General features: G+C 38.3%; 1 protein-coding gene across 4 annotated transcripts in view; it reads right to left on the bottom strand.

Moving 5' to 3' along the window:
- The window catches only part of LOC306872667 (protein phosphatase 3 catalytic subunit alpha-like), a 200,140-nt gene that overhangs the window by 133,564 nt on the left and 48,837 nt on the right, over positions 1–17,739 (bottom strand). For all 4 annotated transcript variants that reach the window (XM_079421340.1, XM_079421341.1, XM_079421342.1 and 1 more), the window contains exon 2: positions 14,038–14,238. In XM_079421340.1, coding sequence (XP_079277466.1) covers positions 14,038–14,238 — 201 coding nt within the window. The remainder of the gene's footprint in view (positions 1–14,037; positions 14,239–17,739) is intronic.

Genomic DNA, 17,739 nt, shown 5'->3' with positions numbered 1-17,739 from the left:
CTTTTCATTAAGTTTGCGGATGACATGAATGTGGTGGGTCTCATTAGCAACAGAGATGAGACAAACTACAGGAACGAGGTGAGCCGCCTGGCCGGGTGGTGCAGTGACAACAATCTCTCTCTGAATGTGGAGAAGACGAAGGAGATTGTTGTTGACTTCAGGAGAGTACACACTCAGTATGCTCCTCTGACCATCAATGGTGCGACTGTGGAGAGAGTGAGCAGCACCAAGTTCCTGGGTGTGCACATCACAGAGGACCTCTCCTGGACTAACAACACTGTAGCACTGGCCAAGAAAGCACAGCAGCGTCTCTACTTCCTCTGCAACTCAGAAGAGCCAGAGCCCCGGCCCCCATCATGTGCACCTTCTACAGAGGCACCATCGAGAGCATTCTAACTAGCTGCATCACTGTGTGGTATGGCGCTTGCAACACATCCTGCCGCAAGTCACTTAAACGCATAGTGAGAGCAGCTGAGAAGATCGTTGGTGTCTCTCTCCCCTCCCTCCAGGACATCTACAGTACCCGTCTCACCCGCAAAGCCCTCCGCATTGCAGGTGATCCCACCCACCTGACACACAGCTTCTTCAGTCTGCTGCCATCAGAGAGGAGACTGCGGAGTGTCCAGGCGAGGATCAGCAGACTGAAGGACAGCTTCATACATCAGGCTGTCAGGAAGCTGAACTCCCTCCCGTCCTTGCCCCCCCCCCCCTTTTACCCCATGCAACACTGAACTCTGATACTACGACCCCAAGCAAAATTATATTTTTGCTTCCTGTTTCAAAAACTAATGCAAAGCAACAGACTTTAATGAATAGAGGAATAAAAATATGGAATGAATTGCCATCGGACAAGTAAAATGAGGTTTAAAAAAGTATTAAAGTAATATGTAATGGCACCGTATTCAGTAAATTGTTGATCTCGATGTTCTGAATGAATTTTGGGTTTGTATGATTTATTGTATTGTTTTTTATTGTTATGGATTAATGCAACTTTGTTTTTTACTTGTTGGATCCCAGGAAGAATAGCCACTACATTGGTGGTGGCTAATGGGGATCCAAATAAACCCCTCCAACCAAAAGAGAATCGAGACACCCCTACCCCTTCCTGTGAACGTGTGAAACAGAGAGGTTAGAATGGGATTGGGCCTAAGTCACCTTTGTCTCTTGCTATGACAATTTTTTTTAAATACTTTTAACAATTTCTCTCAACTCTTAACGCAGTTAGCACAACATCTGTCTATGTAGGCTATACAATTAACACATTTCTTGTTGCTTTGACACAAAATGAATACAGATAACACAAATTTAAAATACTTGAACTTCTTTTACACACAAGCTCAACCAAGACCAAAACAATGTAAGTTTACTGCCAAATTTTCAAATGCATTTCAAATGCTTTCACACTGTTTATCAGAACAGATAACATCATCCAAACCAACCAGCCTCCCCAACACACTCGACCCGCTCCAGTTTGCATACCGTCCAAACCGCTCTACGGACGATGCAATTTCCTCCACCTGGCTCTTACCCACCTAGAAAATAAAGACTCCTATGTTAGAATGTTGTTCATTGACTTCAGCTCAGCATTCAACACAATAATCCCACAACAGCTCATAAATAAACTAAACCTGCTGGGCCTTAACAATTCCCTGTGTAATTGGATCCTGGACTTTCTAACCGGAAGACCTCAGTCAGTCCGTGTCGGCCACAACACCTCGAGCTCTACCACACTGAGCACAGGCGCCCCACAAGGCTATGTGCTCAGCCCGCTGCTCTTCACACTGCTGACCCATGACTGCACTGCCAAGTTCAGCTCCAACCACATCATCAAGTTTGCTGATGACACAACAGTGGTAGGTCTCATCAGCAACAACAATGAAACGCACTACAGAGAGGAAGTGGCACAGCTGGCTGAATGGTGTGGCACTAACAATCTGTCCCTCAATGTGGAGAAGACAAAGGAGGTTGTGATGGACTTCAGAAGAAACTCCGTTGACCACCCCCCACTGACCATCGACAGCTCAACTGTGGAGAGAGTCAGCAGCACTAAATTCCTGGGGGTGCACATCACAGAGGATCTCACCTGGACCACCAACACCATGTCACTCTCCAAAAAGGCACAACAGCGCCTACACTTTCTCCGCCGGCTGAAAAGTGCAAGTCTCCCTCCACCCATCCTCACCACATTCTACAGAGGCACCATTGAGAGTGTGCATCACTGTCTGGTACGGGAACTGCAGTGCTGCTGACCGCAAGACCCTGCAGCGGACAGTGAACACAGCTGCAAAGATCATCGGTGCCCCTCTCCCCTCCATCCTGGACATTTTCCTTACACGACGCTCCAGCAAAACCAACAGCATCGTGAAGGAATCCACCCATCCCTCCCACAGTCTCTTCCAGCTCCTTCCATCAGGAAGACGGTACCGGAGCATCAGAGCCCGCTCCGCCAGACTGCTCAATAGCTTTTTCCCCCAGGCTGTGAGAGCCCTGAACTCAAATCACCCCGTCCCCCTCTGAAACCCCATGCAAACCCCTACCTGCTGAAACATGGATTTTTTACTTCATTGTTGTATGTCTGTATTTATGTAGCACCGTGGTCCTGCGAGGCACGACATTTTGTTCCACTGTATGTCCCCACATGTAGTGGAATGACAATAAAGCTCAACTTGACTTGATCATGTTCTAAAACTAACTTATAGGCTAAAGTCAAAGTGAACAGCTGTTCATATTGTGAATTGAAACACAAATATTCCTCTGTATTTTATTCCATTGCTAATGAGAAACAGCTGATTGAACTTATGCAAATATATAAATTACAAGTAATAATAATAATAATAATAATAAATTAAGCTCTTGTTCTGTCCAGACTGAACTATTGCAATGCTCTCTTGGCAGGTATTCCAGCCAGTTCTATCAAACCTTTACAATTAATCCAGAATTTGGCAGCAAGATTAATCTTTAATGAGCTGAAAAGAATGCACATCACACCTCTGTTTATCAATCTGCACTGGCTACCAATAGCTGCTCGCATAAATTTCAAGGCATTAATGTTTGCCTACAGAACCACCACTGGCTCTGCACCCCTTTATCTAAATTCAGTACTTCAGACTTATATGCCTCTAGAAGCGTGCGTTCTGCAAGTGAACGTCGATTTATTGTTCATCCCAAAGAGGCACAAAATCACTTTCACTGACTTTTTCATTAACTGTTGACATCTGGTGGAATGACCTGCCCAACTCAATCCCAGCAGCTGAATCCTTAACCATCTTCAAGAAATGGCTAAAAACACATATTTTCCATCTTTATTTGACCCTCTAACTCTACCACTCTCTATTCTAATTCTATTTTATCTATCTGTCTTCTTTGTATCTATCTGACCCTCTAACACTAGCTTTCTTTTTTTCTATTCTATCTACTTTTTCTATAAAAATTTTTTTTTATCATTTTTCTTATACAAAACTAGTTATACTAGCTTTTTCTATTCTACTTGTTTTTTTATATAAAAAACAAAACAAAAAAAAACCTTGCTATGTGTACTGCGTTAGCGAGACTTGTCATAGCACTTACATATTGTTGCTCTTTTGTTGGTTTTGATTGCTTCTATTGTCCACATTTGTAAATCGCTTTGGATAAAAGCGTCTAGGAAACACACGCAGGTGTTGGGGTTCTTTTAATCGCATGACCATATGATATAGAGTAAAAGAGGATCTCTTTGGGCTGATCTTGTGTGGAAAAGTGCACTCCTGCATAAATGTGAGATTTTAGAAGATCTGCACCAAAGACTGGTGGCAGAGAAAGGGGACGGGTGGGAGACCAGACCACTTGCCAATATATGTGATCACATGGAACAATGTGGCATTCCACTATTCCCAGTGCAGTCAGAGCCTGGTTTGACTCACATTCGAGAATGGTGTTTTTCTGGCCCCTTACTCCCCTTTCCTCAACCCCATTGAGGAGTTTTTCTGAGTCTGGAGATGGAAGGTTTTTGACCATCGTCCACAGGGCCAAATGTCCCTCCAGGATGCAATAGATGCTGCATACCAAGACATCACAGCTGAACACTGCAGGGGTGGATAAGGCATACCAAAAGACTCTTCCCAAGATGCCTTGCCAGAAAAGATATCAGGTGTGATGTGGATGAGAACATGTGGCCAAACACAGAAGCCAGATTAGATTGCATTTATTTATAATTCTTCTGTGGCTTTTTCTGTTTGTATATTTTGTACTTTCACATAATAAATGACTATATATTGCATATATCTTTTTTACATGCATTCTTGTTTTGTTTTCTTGTTTTTCTGATGTCCTGTTGCAAATAAAGCCTTTACTGCAGCAATTCTGTCTCAGTGTCTTTTCCCCCATAAACTGTTCATTCTATAAAGCTACTCTGAGATGGGTCATTCAAATTTTGTTTTGAATTTCTGCAGCAATAAGACAAAATACATGCATTTACTAAACCAAAAAAGAAGCAGAAACTGTAGTGTAAAACACAATATATGATCAATGCAATATACTGTCTATTGTTTAAGGTCAGACCTGACACCTAAAATAATGCAGTTTCTGTAATTCCATTTGATGTTAGTTTTTTTATGATATTGTGCTATGATTGACTAAATGTTCCTGTTGGAAGAGAATGTGTGTTAGTGTTTTGGAATAAGAATTTGATTTTGAGACATGTTTGCAATGTTTTGGTAGGTGTAGTGTATTGTGTTAGTGTATTATTGTAATTTGAAAATTAGAGTTGGAGTTTAGTTTGCAATGTGTGATTTTGAGCATGAAATTAACTGTTTTGTCAATTATGTGCTGTAAGTGTGTTGGTGCATTAAGAGTTTAGGAAACTTGTTAGAATTATTGGAAAAAATGTCATAGCGATTGTAAAAAACTGTAAAACCAAAAGGTGTTCATCAGTGATTGTATATCAAGAGCAAGGACACTTTTGTTTGCTTTTTGTTTTGTGCTTTTACCAGAACGAAGCGCTCAATTGTCTATGTGAAGCCTGTGCATTGTGCACAAGCACCAAGAGAGAACTGATAACAAGCGGCAACGAGCACTCGCCATAACACATTCCAGCGATATATCACCTATTACTTAACACAGACCAACACATTTCTGATCAAATGGAGCTGTTTCTTTCTTTTAGGTGCATCCGTATGTGCCGTGAGATGTTGCAAAAAGTGGTGGGGTCGTGGGTGTTACGGGATGTGGTTGTAAGCAATCAGCGCACAACGAAGGAGTAGACAAAAAGGAGTCTTTAATAAACATCAACACACACTTTCCATTGAAAAACATTAATCCAGGACAAAGAATAAACAGAAATGGAAGGCTTATAAAGACAGGTAAACAAAAGGAGCAAATGAGATGACGAAGATTAACTAATGAGAACAGGAACTAAACCAAATATGGACAAACAGGAATTCAAACACGTGACATAGTAGGGACACGTCCCACCTGCAAATTATGCCTATATAATAGTACTTTGAGGAAACCATTGAAAAAATATTCCACAGAATGAATAGTCTTGTTTTATTTGTAATAGGGCTGTCGCGATTCGTCGATTTTAGTCGACTTTTAAAAATCAACGACTTAATTTTGCTTGCGTCGACTAACCGGCCAAATACCAGAAGTGGCGCATTTCACAGACGAGAATCCATAAAACACATTATTAGACTATTTTCCAAGGCTGCATGATATATTAAACCCATTTAAAACTCATAATTAAGCATAATTGTGAATTCTCAAACGCTATGATTTAATTAAATAATTGCATGCGATGGAGTTCTAACACAGTATATGCGCTTTAATTATTTACATGCGTCATACAGCGGCTCCGTTTACAGTAGTTCCACAGAAACGTATCATTTAGGCCTACATGTGTGGAGCATCTCAAACTCCATCTCTGCATGTTGTTGTGAGTTTGGGTTCTGGGAATGCAGCGTGCGCCATTTCATCAGATTCGTAAGGTAAATCATTTATAAATCTACACAAACTCAGGAGAATACATCGCAGTTTCAAAATAAAAGCTCAAACCCTCACTCTGAGTTACACGTTTTGATGTCCACATATTCATTTAATTACAGTGGCTATAGCATTTCTGTCCTAAAGAAATGGCCAAATATTAAAGATTAAGTGGATATTTGAATTAAATGGTGCTTGGCCAATATTAAATTGGCGCCCCTGCAGGCCTTTGTTGTTATGCGTAATGTACATTAGCTCTATTGTTTATAATACATTATGTATTTTAACAGTTTTGTTCAATAAAACCATATGATTTCTTGCTTTTGATACTTTATTTGAACTAATTATTATGCATCATTGCTATTATATATGTATTTTAAGTCATTTTAAAAGCTATTGTTCACTTACATCTATTTTTATTACCACAAAATAATTAATTAATCCGTTTTATTTCCAAATTCGTTTTTTTCCATTTTCATTTTTCTATACTCTGTTTTAATGGTTGAATTAAATTTTATTAATCAAAAAGCCTGTCTAATTAATTGAGTTTTACAGTTTTATCTGTACCAAATTCTGTTTTCCATTATTTTCTGGATTCCATTTTAATGGTTCCATTAAATTTTAATAATCAAAAGCATCTCCATTTAATTGATTTTATATTAAAAAAATTATAATTATATATATATATATATATATATATATATATATATATATATATATATATATATATATATATATATATATATATATATATATATATATATATATATATACATACATACACATACATACACACACACACACACTTTTTTTCAGAAATACTGCACATTTACATTTGTCAGCTAAATAAATTCTGGTAAATAATATTTGTGGTAAATACTCCTTTAAAAGGTGTTTTTTGATTCAAATTTTATAGTAGTAGACTAGAACACATGGATATGTTGTCATTAATACACTATATTACTGAACTTTGATTTCAGTGATTTGGACTATGAGATGCACACTTGCTTATTGCACTCTGTTGCACTTTACTTTTGCTTTAAAAAAGGATTTCATAGAAATTTGGATTTAATTTGGTTTAATAAAATATTCTTAAGTAAAATTGTTTAGATTAATTGATAAATTAGTCGATAGATTAATCGAAATAAAAATAGTCATTAGAGGCAGCCCTAATTTGTAATATGTAATGTCCACGACTTTCCAAAAGAGGAGAAAATTTTAGGGGGGTGGTCAATTTCTTATTGGGGTTGGGTTCCTGTAGCTAATTTTACATAATAATTACAAAACTTGTCTAATTTAAAAAAAAGTTTTTATTTAATTAAAACTTAGCCTTATTAGATTAACTATTATTTATAAGCTTTTTTTTCCCCTTCTGTGGCCTGAAATGGAGGAATTTTCGTCAGTACTGAAAATTAAACAATATTTTGCTGAATGTGTTTTTGTGCTGGCACCTTGGATGGTTTAGGCCTGTCATGGATAAATAATGATGATAATAAAATCGCCAGTAGATGACACCAAGTCCCTGTTTTAATAAATTATTTACTGAATCATTCAAATCAAAAGACCCAGCTGATTCAATTAGAAACAAAACAAGTGAGTCCATCTAAATGGACCACTGAATCACCGTGTTGCTCTGCACTGTTCATAAAATGAATAGCACATGTGCTGATATTCACAAAAGTAGGCTACATGCTTGTGCAATGAATATAAAAACATAAAAACTCATACATGGGTATTTTTCTTTCATTGCTGAATTATAAGGGCATTCTAACTGCATTCTAAAAGGCTTCATTGTGCAGTGAATGCTTTTGGATTCTCAAGATGTGTTTTTGTTTGGTTTTTGCAAAGTCAACTCGATAATATCAGCTCTCCTATCGTCTCTCAGTCACACATACAGCACAGTACCTATACGTCAAGGGAATGCCTTTAAATTCTAATCAAGGAAAATCATACCTTCAGTTGTCTTTTTTTTAAAGAACTTAAAAAGTTGCTCTTTAAACGATTTTGCGCGAAAAATGACAAAAACTTGCATCCGCTTGCGCGCAGGTTGTGACAGTATCGAGTTCTGATTGGCCAATCGCTGTTATTTAGTTCGAGAATTATCATACGTAGGGAATTTTAACATTTTATTTGTATGATAAGTTTTACATAATACACATAATTAATCTAAAGGGGATGGTAAGAGGGATGGTGGTTTTACTGACGGGATGCTTTTTGTTATTTTATTCAACCAGGGGGATGCCATTGCCCCGCATTCCCCCTCAATTCGAGCCCTGAATATAACACAAAGTATAATATTATAAATGTGCTTGTGGATATTAAATTTGTATGTGGTTGTTGCCGCTAAAGCTGGCCATGTTTCAGGACATGGTGTTGATAAGTTTTTCAGACCTCTTTTTTTATCTAGTGTCTTGCCTCTCGGAGAGGAATGTGGTTGCTAGACACGAGCGCTGTGTGTTTGTATGTGCTTCATAACCATGTTTCCCAAGTGAGCCCTTCATTGCTATGTTATGCACTGCTAACTGGCCCCATGTAGGTGTGACCTCCATAGAAGTTAAAAGGCCTCACTACATCAGTGACCTCCCTTTCTTAGATCTTCATCTTCTGCTCTTCTGCTTCGTCTTCTGGTTGCTGCTTGTGTGGGACTCACAAAGTCCCAGGGCCAGCGCAGCTGCATCTGGCAGGCCTAAACTACAGACATGTCTTCACTTTTCACCTGGGAGAAAACTCTCCTGACCACCAGCAAGTCAAAATAAAATCTTTGGGGTTCGTCACTCTTCAACCCAAAAGAATTTGATTGCAAATTCAACACCATCGAACATCAAACTATCAGTGGTGGACAAAGTACACAAATCAAGTACTTGAGCAAAAGTACAGATCCGTATAATAAAATATTACTCCAGTAAAGGTAAAAGTACTCCGTTTTCAATTTTACTCCAATGAAAGTACAAAAGTACTCGATTTTTAATGTACTTAAGTAAAAAGTACCGATAGATGAATGTTTATTTTTCAGTTTTATTTAGGCTACTTGTATAATACAATTTTATATTAGCATATATTTTTTTAAATCCTACTGCTCAAAATACTTGTGATTTTCCCAAAATAACCAACATGGAAATAAGGAATATAATAATTGAAAATATAATTAGATTTTCGTAATGATTTTTTTCTTCTCAAACCTTGTCTGTGGTGTAAAAATACCCCTGGCCAAATCACTTCCCACTTTGATAATTACTGTAGTTACCATGTTCTGAACATCACATCCTTTCTTTTTCCCTCAGATGTAATCTATCTAGGTGGTTGAATAAAACTATTTGGACTTTATACTTACCTCAAATTACCTCAACTTAGCACCAGCAAGCTTGTTAACTAGACAGTTAGCATCAGCTAACAATATTGAATTATTTTCAGCATGGTTATGAATAAACATTCATATCTGTATATTCGGCTAGTTTATCCAGATACAAAATACTTATATGTGTTGACAAACAATATAAAAATAGACGTCACATAAGGCTAAATGCATAGCAGAAGATGAACGTGCACAAGTAATTTTCTTTTTTTTGTGTGTTATTTTAATGTTTTTTTTACCTAAAATTTGATGTTAATATGTCTGCAAACATTCAAGCATTTCAGTGGGCTTAAACAGATCACCCTTTACAGCAGATTTAGTTCACAAACAACTGACAGTTTTGACCTAAATATGCTTTTCAGTTACATTGATTAATCCTAAAATTCAACATTAGTAATTTAGTTTTCGCGGCATCAGACGCGCACACGCTCACAAGATCTTCGTGAATGACTCGTTTGGTGCGTTTTGCGAATCGATTTAACGGGTTCATTGAAAAGAATCTGTTTGTTCATGAACCAGACACCACTTCTCGGAGCACATGATACAGTGCCTATAGAAAGTCTTCATACCCCTTCATTTTTGTCACATTTTGTGTGTGTTGCGTTATTATGTTAAACTGTTTTAAATCACTTTTATTTCCCATTTACATGTATGCATTTAGCAGACGGTTTTTTCCAAAGCGACTTACATTGCATTCAGTTTTTTTTTTTTTTTTTACATTTTATCAGCTCTTGCTTTCCCTGGGAATCGAACCCATGACCTTGGCATTGCTAGCGCTGTGCTCTACTATTTGAGCTACAGGAAAGCTCAAAATCTACACCCCACTCACCATAATGAAAAAGCAAAAAAATGGGTTTATCACAACTTTGCAAATTTATTAAAAGGGAAACACTGAAAAAATTACATTGTACAAGTCTTCATACCCTTAACTCAAAACGTAGTTAAATCACTTTGGCAACAATTAAAGCCTCAGGTCTTTTTGGTTATGATGCATCAAGCTTTGCACATCTGCATTTTTTCTTTCTTGCCGTTCTTCTCTTTAGATCATCTCCAGCTCTGTCAGGTTGGCTGGGGACCATCGGTGGACAGCCATTTATAGGTTCCAAAGATGTCTGATTAGTTCCAAGTCCCAGCTCTGGCTGGGCCACTCGAGAACGTTCATAGAGTCGTCCCTAAGCCTATCCTGCATTGTCTTGGCTGTGTGCGTAGGGTGATTGTCATGTTGGAAGATGAACTTTCAGCCCAGTCTGAGGTTCTGAGTGCTCTGAACCAGGTTTTTATTAAGGATATCTCTCTATTTAGCTGCATTCAGCTTTCCGTCTTCTCTGATCACTTCCCCAGTCCCTGCCGCTGAAAAACACCCCTACGGCATAAAGCTGCCGCCACCATGCTTCACCATTGGGATGGTATTATGCAGGTGATAAGCGGTGCTTGGTTTCCCTCAGACATGAATAAGGAATTGAGGTTCATCAGACCAGAGAATATTTTTTTTTCATAGTCAGTTATGTTGGGAGTATTTTTGTAAATTCCAATCATGGTTTCATGCATCCTTACTGAAGAGATGCTTGAGTTTGGTCACTTTGTCTTCAAGCCCAGATTGGTGGAGTGTCGCAGTGATGTTTGTCCTTCTGCAAGTTTCTCCCATCTCCATATAAGATCATGGAGCTCAACCAGTGTGATCATCAGTGTCTTGATCATCTCTCTAACCAAGACCCTTCTCCTTCGATTGCTAGGTTTGGCCAGGAAGCTAGATCTAGGAAGAGTCCTGATTGTTTCAAACTTCATCCATTAAGGATTATGGAGGCCCAATTTTTTTGTAGTCTTCCCCAGATCTCTCAACACAATCCTGTCTCTCAGCTCTGCAGGCCATTCCTTTGACCTCATGGCTTAGTTTTTGTTCTGACATCCATTTCAGCTCTTAAACCTTATATAAACAGGTGTGTGTGCCTTTCCAAATCATGTCCAATCAACTGAATTTGCCACAGGTTAACTCCAGTCGGAGTATAGAAATATCTCAAAGACGATCCAGTGAATCTGGAATGCTCCTGATCTAAATTTCAAGTGCCAAAGTGTTAAATTTCAAGTGTTTATCAGTGTTTCCTTTTTAATAAATTTGCAAAGTTGTTATAAATCTGGTTCTTGCTTTGTCATTATGGTGAGTGGGGTGTAGATTTATGTGGGGAAATTTTTTATTTATAGCAGTTTAACATAACAAAATGTGAAAAAAAGGAAGGGGTATGAAGACTTTATACAGGCACTGTATAAGGAGTAACGATGTATTTTATGAAATGTAATGAAGTAAAAAAGTACGATCTTATGCTTTAGAATGTAGTGAAGTAAAAGCTACTCAAAATAACAGATACTTGAAAAATGTACTTAAGTACGGTAATGACGTAAAACTCCTTTGTTACTGTCCACCACTGCTTTAGACATGGTTGCTCCTATACGCTTAAGGAAGATTAAGGAAAACAGTCTGACACCGTGGTATAATGAACACACTCGCATCCTAAAGAGAGCAGCTCGGAAAATGGAGCGCAGCTGGAGGAAAACAATACTAGAGGTATTTCGTTTTGCATGGTGGGAAAGTACTTTCTCTTACAGAAAAGCCTTAAAAAGAGATCTGCTAGATCTGATTACTTTTTGTCTCTTTTAGAAGAAAACAAACACAACCCACAATTGTATTTAATACAGTGGTTAAATTAACAAAAAATATAACATCAGCAGGTGCAGACATTTCCCAACAGCACAGTAGTAATGATTTTATGAACTACTTTACTTCCAAGACCAATACAATTAGAGATAAAATTGTAACCATGCAGCCGTCAGCCACATTATCACATCAGATAGTGCACTATAGATCACCTGAGGAACAATTGCACTCATTTTCTTCTATAGGAAAGGAAGAATTGTATGAACTTGTTAAATCATTTAAACCAACAACATGTGTGTTAGACCCTGTTCCATCTAAGCTACTAAAAGAGGTGCTTCCAAAAGTCACAAATCATCTTCTAAATAATATTATTAAATCGTCATTGTCATTAGAATGTGTCCCAAAAAACCTTCAAATTTGCTGTTATTAAGCCTCTCATTAAAAAAAAAAAACCACACAACTTGACTTCAACAAATTAATTAATTACAGACCGATCTCGAATTTCCCTTTTCTGTCAAAGATGCTAGAAAAGGTAGTATCATCAAAACTATGTTCCTCCTTTGGGAAAAATGGTATCTGAGGATTTCCAGTCAGGATTTAGACCATATCATAGTACTGAGACTTGCTCTCATTAGAGCTACAAATGACCTGTTCTTATCATCCGATTGTGGTTGTATCTCTCTATTAGTGCTACTGGATCTGAGCACTACGTTTGACACTACCGACTACAACATTCTTTTCAATAGACTAGAAAATTATGTTGGCATTAGAGGAAGTGCATTGGCATGGTTCAAATTGTACTTATCTGACTGCCAACGAATTCATGGCAGTGAATGAAGAGGTATCATACCAATCACAAGTGCAGTATGGAGTACCTCAAGGCTCAGTACTAGGGCCATTACTTTTCACGCTTTACATGTTACCTTTGGGAGATATTATCAGGAAACATTGTGTTAGGTTTCACTGTTATGCTTATGATACTCAGCTCTATATTTATTTGCGGCCTACGAAACATACCAATTTGCAAAACTAACGGAATGCATAGTTGATATAAAACTGGATGACTAGTATTACTAGCATGGTATAAAAACAAAGTTCTTTATGAAACGCAGGATTGCTTGTAATAAAGATTTAAATGCAAAAGAAAAGGCAGTAAAACTGACTGTTTATGTCAATGGTAAGTTTTAATTCAGAATGTTTGTGATAATGTAAATAAAAGTAGTTTAAATGTTTTGCCCCTTTATTGAGCAACTTAATATATAAATCTCGAAGTAAATGCAAAAGTAAAAAGCATTTAACCATGTGTTTATTATATTTATTACATTTAAACATGAAAAACTGTATTACTGTACTGTGTAAAAAAAAAAAACAATCACATTGCTGAAAAAGCATTTTAAGTAAAAATGTTTGGATTTGAAATCAAAATAATGGATAGATGTTGTGTTTGTAGTAAACAGCCACGGATCAGGAGCAGACTCTTATGTGAAAGCACAGTCAGTGCTGCTTCTGCACCACTTACATACCATACATGGACTGCATATGCACTGCAAACGGAGTGTTTGAACCTGGTGTAAAAGGCCGCCTCGCATACAGCTCACAAAATCAGGCTTGTGCTTTGTGTAAGCTATTGTGCAACAACCGCACAATTGTCAAAACAAAAATTTGAGTGCATGATCAAACATTTAGGTGAGATAAATATATTTTTTTGAAAAATGTCTAAAAAATGCCCCCCCCTTCACCCCCAAATTAAAAAAAGTATCTTTCACAAGAGTCACCTAAGAGGGGAATTCATTTAAAAAAAAGTGAAATTCAGGCCCTGAATAAATGTCTAAAAATCTTGATTGGATCATCACTATACATAATTTTACATGATAAAAAAAGGCTTTAAAAAGATCGGCATCTGTGATTGTATTGGCACATTTCTGTGATTGGTGATCAGCCTCAAAAATCCTGATCGGAGCACCCCTAATAAAAACCTTTTTATTTTTTCCTAAAATTGGAAAAAAACTGAAAAATTCTCAAGAAGAACTCAAAAGGGTTTAAATGGGTCTCAGCACAGGACCTGGAGGAGAGCACTCACCTGTCACTGGGGCTTCTATGTCCAGGAGGTTCTTCTCAGAATGGAGGATTGCTGCTCCCTCACCAATTAATCGCAGTGCCACACTCTCCTCCACACGCCCCTCTTTAGTGAGGTGGCCCTTCAAAACATCTACTTTGGGTTTGCCCTCACTGTCAAACACTTCTTTCACAGTCAGTCGGTGGCTTGGGGGAAACGGGACAGCTGGAAGATAAAAAGATAGAAAGGACTTTCATTTTGCTACTGTTTTGCTCATGGTAGCTGAGGGTGGTAACCAAAATCACAGGTTTTTGTGACAAATAAACACAATATCATTCATACAATATAACTGAAAATACCAATATCCAGTAGTTCCAATGGTTGTCATTGCCATTAAGAAATCAGCAAAAATAATAAATTGGTCGACATAACGACATCCATTAATTACAATAACCGACATAAATACACATAATTTGAAATAAAAGACATTCAATAGTATACAAACAAAGCACGTTCAGCTGACAATGGTAACCCCTGTACAATAACCCACACAAATATAAATCCAAACACAAGCAGCATGCCATCTAGAAAGAACAAATGGGCATTTTAACCAAAGCTAATTAGGGCTTTGAAATGGGAGATTCAGCAAAGCTAACATTTGGTGGTTTGGAAGTGATAATTGTATTACATTTAAAGGTGCAACAGAATGGACAACTGTATTTACCTTGGCATAGTTGAATAATAACAGTTCTATACATGGAAATGACATATCGTGAGCCTCAAACACCATTGTTTCCTCCTTCTTATGCAAATCTTGTGAATGCAAAAGACCACTGAAAAATAGGCAAATCAGAACATAACACCGACTGTGACGTTACAGTCGGGATCACTAATATGTACGCCCCCAACATTTGCATATACCCGCCCATGTTATATGCCAGCCGCCAGCCGAATCATCAGAAGTTCTGCAGGTATTGTAAAGAAACAAGCGAGGACAACAGCGAAAATGGCAGATCATGGAAATAAATGTTATGTTCAAGGCTATGCAGGTGATGTGAAGTGCAGGGATGGGTTGGTGTCTGTCATTGAAAATGTATTTAGTCACTGTCAAGTTGAGAAAAAACATGCCCACTGGGAATGAGGAGAGGGTTATATCTTCAGTTTCAAGTTTTTCTATTACATCAAACTAATGTGTGTCTAACACCATTGATAAGTCGTGGCCTAATGGTTAGAGAGTCGGACTCGTAATCGAAAGGTTGCGGGTTCGAGTCCCCGGCCGGCAGGGATTGTAGGTGGGGGGAGTGAATGTACAGCGCTCTCTCCACCCTCAATACCACGACTGAGGTGCCCTTGAGCAAGGCACCGAACCCCCAACTGCTCCCCGGGCGCTGCAGCATGGCTGCCCACTGCTCCGGGTGTGTGTTCACGGTGTGTGTGTGTGTGTGCATTTGTTCACTACTCACTGCTGTGTGTGTGCACTTGGATGGGTTAAACGCAGAGCACCAATTTCGAGTATGGGTCACCATACTTAACAATATGTCACGACTTTACTTTTTTTTTACTTTTTTTATAAAGCACAACTCCCTCACACCTTCAGCACTCATACATCCTTATATACAGGGGTGCACATAAGTTTTTCAGCCTGGTTCTCATATAAGAACCTGAAGATTTGGTTTGGTCCTCACACGGGCCACAGCTTGTAGTGTGACCCATAAAATACAACTATATAAAAAAACATTATTAATAATAGTGATAATAATATTATTGCACTTTATTTAGTTTTTTTGTTTTTGTTTTTAAATAAAAGATTAAACTAAATCAAGTGTGATAATACTATTTTATATTAAAATGAAAAAGGGAGTATTACATACAAATACAATTATTTTATAGTAAACTTAAAAATAAAATGCTAATTTTTAGAATATATTATTGTTATTTTAATTTGAATTGTCATAATTTTCAAATGTAAAATCAGCGAGATTTTATTTTGGCGGGTTGCCGGCAAGTAAGTATATGCGCTTCCAGGTTTAGCGCCACTGATTGAAGAGCGAATAAATGAAATGTCACCGTTTTGCTTTGAAAATAGCAGCGGCTAGCCTAGATTATGCTTTCAGTTTGAATAGAAATCAAATACAGTACATGTAACAAAGTTCGAGGGAAGGAAGGAAGAAGCCAGAGTCGGTGTGATTGAGGCTCGGGTAATTTATTCAAGTCAAGTCAAGTCAAGTCACCATTATTTATATAGCGCTTTTAACAATGTAAACTGCACAATATCCCCCCAAAAAAAGGAAATAGTGTGTCAATAGTGTAAAATGAAAAAAAGAAAAAAATTGCAATCAGGTCGACGATATCGCTGGAAATGAATTGTCCCCAACTAAGCAAGCCAGAGGCGACAGCGGCAAGGAACCAAAACTCCATCAGAGACAGAATGGAGAAAAAAACCTTGGGAGAAACCAGGCTCAGTCGGGGGCCAGTTCTCCTCTGGCCAAACGAACCAGCAGTTCAATTCCAACTGCAGCAAAGTCAGATTGTAAGGTCTCAACTGGTTCCAGTGGTCATTTGGTAATTCTGTATGTTGTCTGAGCGTTGGCATCCTCCGAAATCCTCTGAGGGGTTGGCATTATCTTTTCTCAGGTGTTCGGTCATCTCAGATCATTTAGGGGTTGGATCCAGACTGAAGCTTCTGTCATTCCTAGTTACCACGGGATGTTAATCCCGTACCCGTATTCAGTACTTTAAAACAAACAAAGAAACACTTGTGCTCTCCGGCACTTCATAAGTTCACAGCCACAGACGCCCTCCCCGAGTCCTCAGTCTGTGTCTCTCCCCTCCCCGTCTGCCTCTCTGTGGCTTTTACACTCTCTCCACGGCAATCAATGGAAACGAGAAACAGGTGAACGTCATCTTGCACTTGACCCACTTACTCACCGCTCATCTCCAACCTCTCTCTCCTGCTGCAGACTCCGCTAACCACGCCCCCCTCACCACAGTACAGTTTGTCGATCTAAAATGGTAATTGTCCATTAACAGCTGTCATCCATGTCGGTACGCAAATGCGCTGTCAGAACTTTACACAGCGCATTTTTAATTTTGGTCGCACATGCGGACCACTTATGTGCACCCCTGCTTATATACTGTAAGAACGTTACTACCACCAAATTTTACTGAACCAGACACCTTTCACTGAACCCCACCCCTAGCAACACCATGGCATTTTTGATGCTGTTAGATCCAAAATGATTCATTTTGCTCATTCATTTCTTATTATCCATGTTGAAAACAGTTATGCTGCTTAATATTTTTGTGTAAACGGTGACACATTTTTTAATTATTATAAAAGTTCAAAAAGTTAAAAAAAAAAAGAACTGTCCATGTCACATACTTTTCATCATAAAAAGTTTCCACGGATGTCTGTGCACACCATCTGCATGCAGCCCAATTTTTGTGTCCGGGTACAACATCGCTGGCAGTCTCACCAGTAAAAATTGAGAAAGAGTGAGTCCACTAGGTGGTACTGCACATTTATCAAACTCATCCATCCACACCCGATACTGATCGTCACATTACAACGATTCTGATTCTAAAGTTTTGCATGATGATATGATGAATGGATGGTTCATTTTTAACAGGAGATTCAGTGACGTTAGAGCTGATCTGTGCATCACTGCACACGTCTGCAGCGCGTTACGGCTCCAGCGTGTCCACTCAGTCAATGCTTTTGTTTAT

This window comes from Barbus barbus, assembly GCF_936440315.1.
Source record: "Barbus barbus genome assembly, chromosome: 1".
NCBI lineage: Eukaryota > Metazoa > Chordata > Actinopteri > Cypriniformes > Cyprinidae > Barbus > Barbus barbus.
This window is presented reverse-complemented; position numbering and strand designations above follow the sequence as displayed.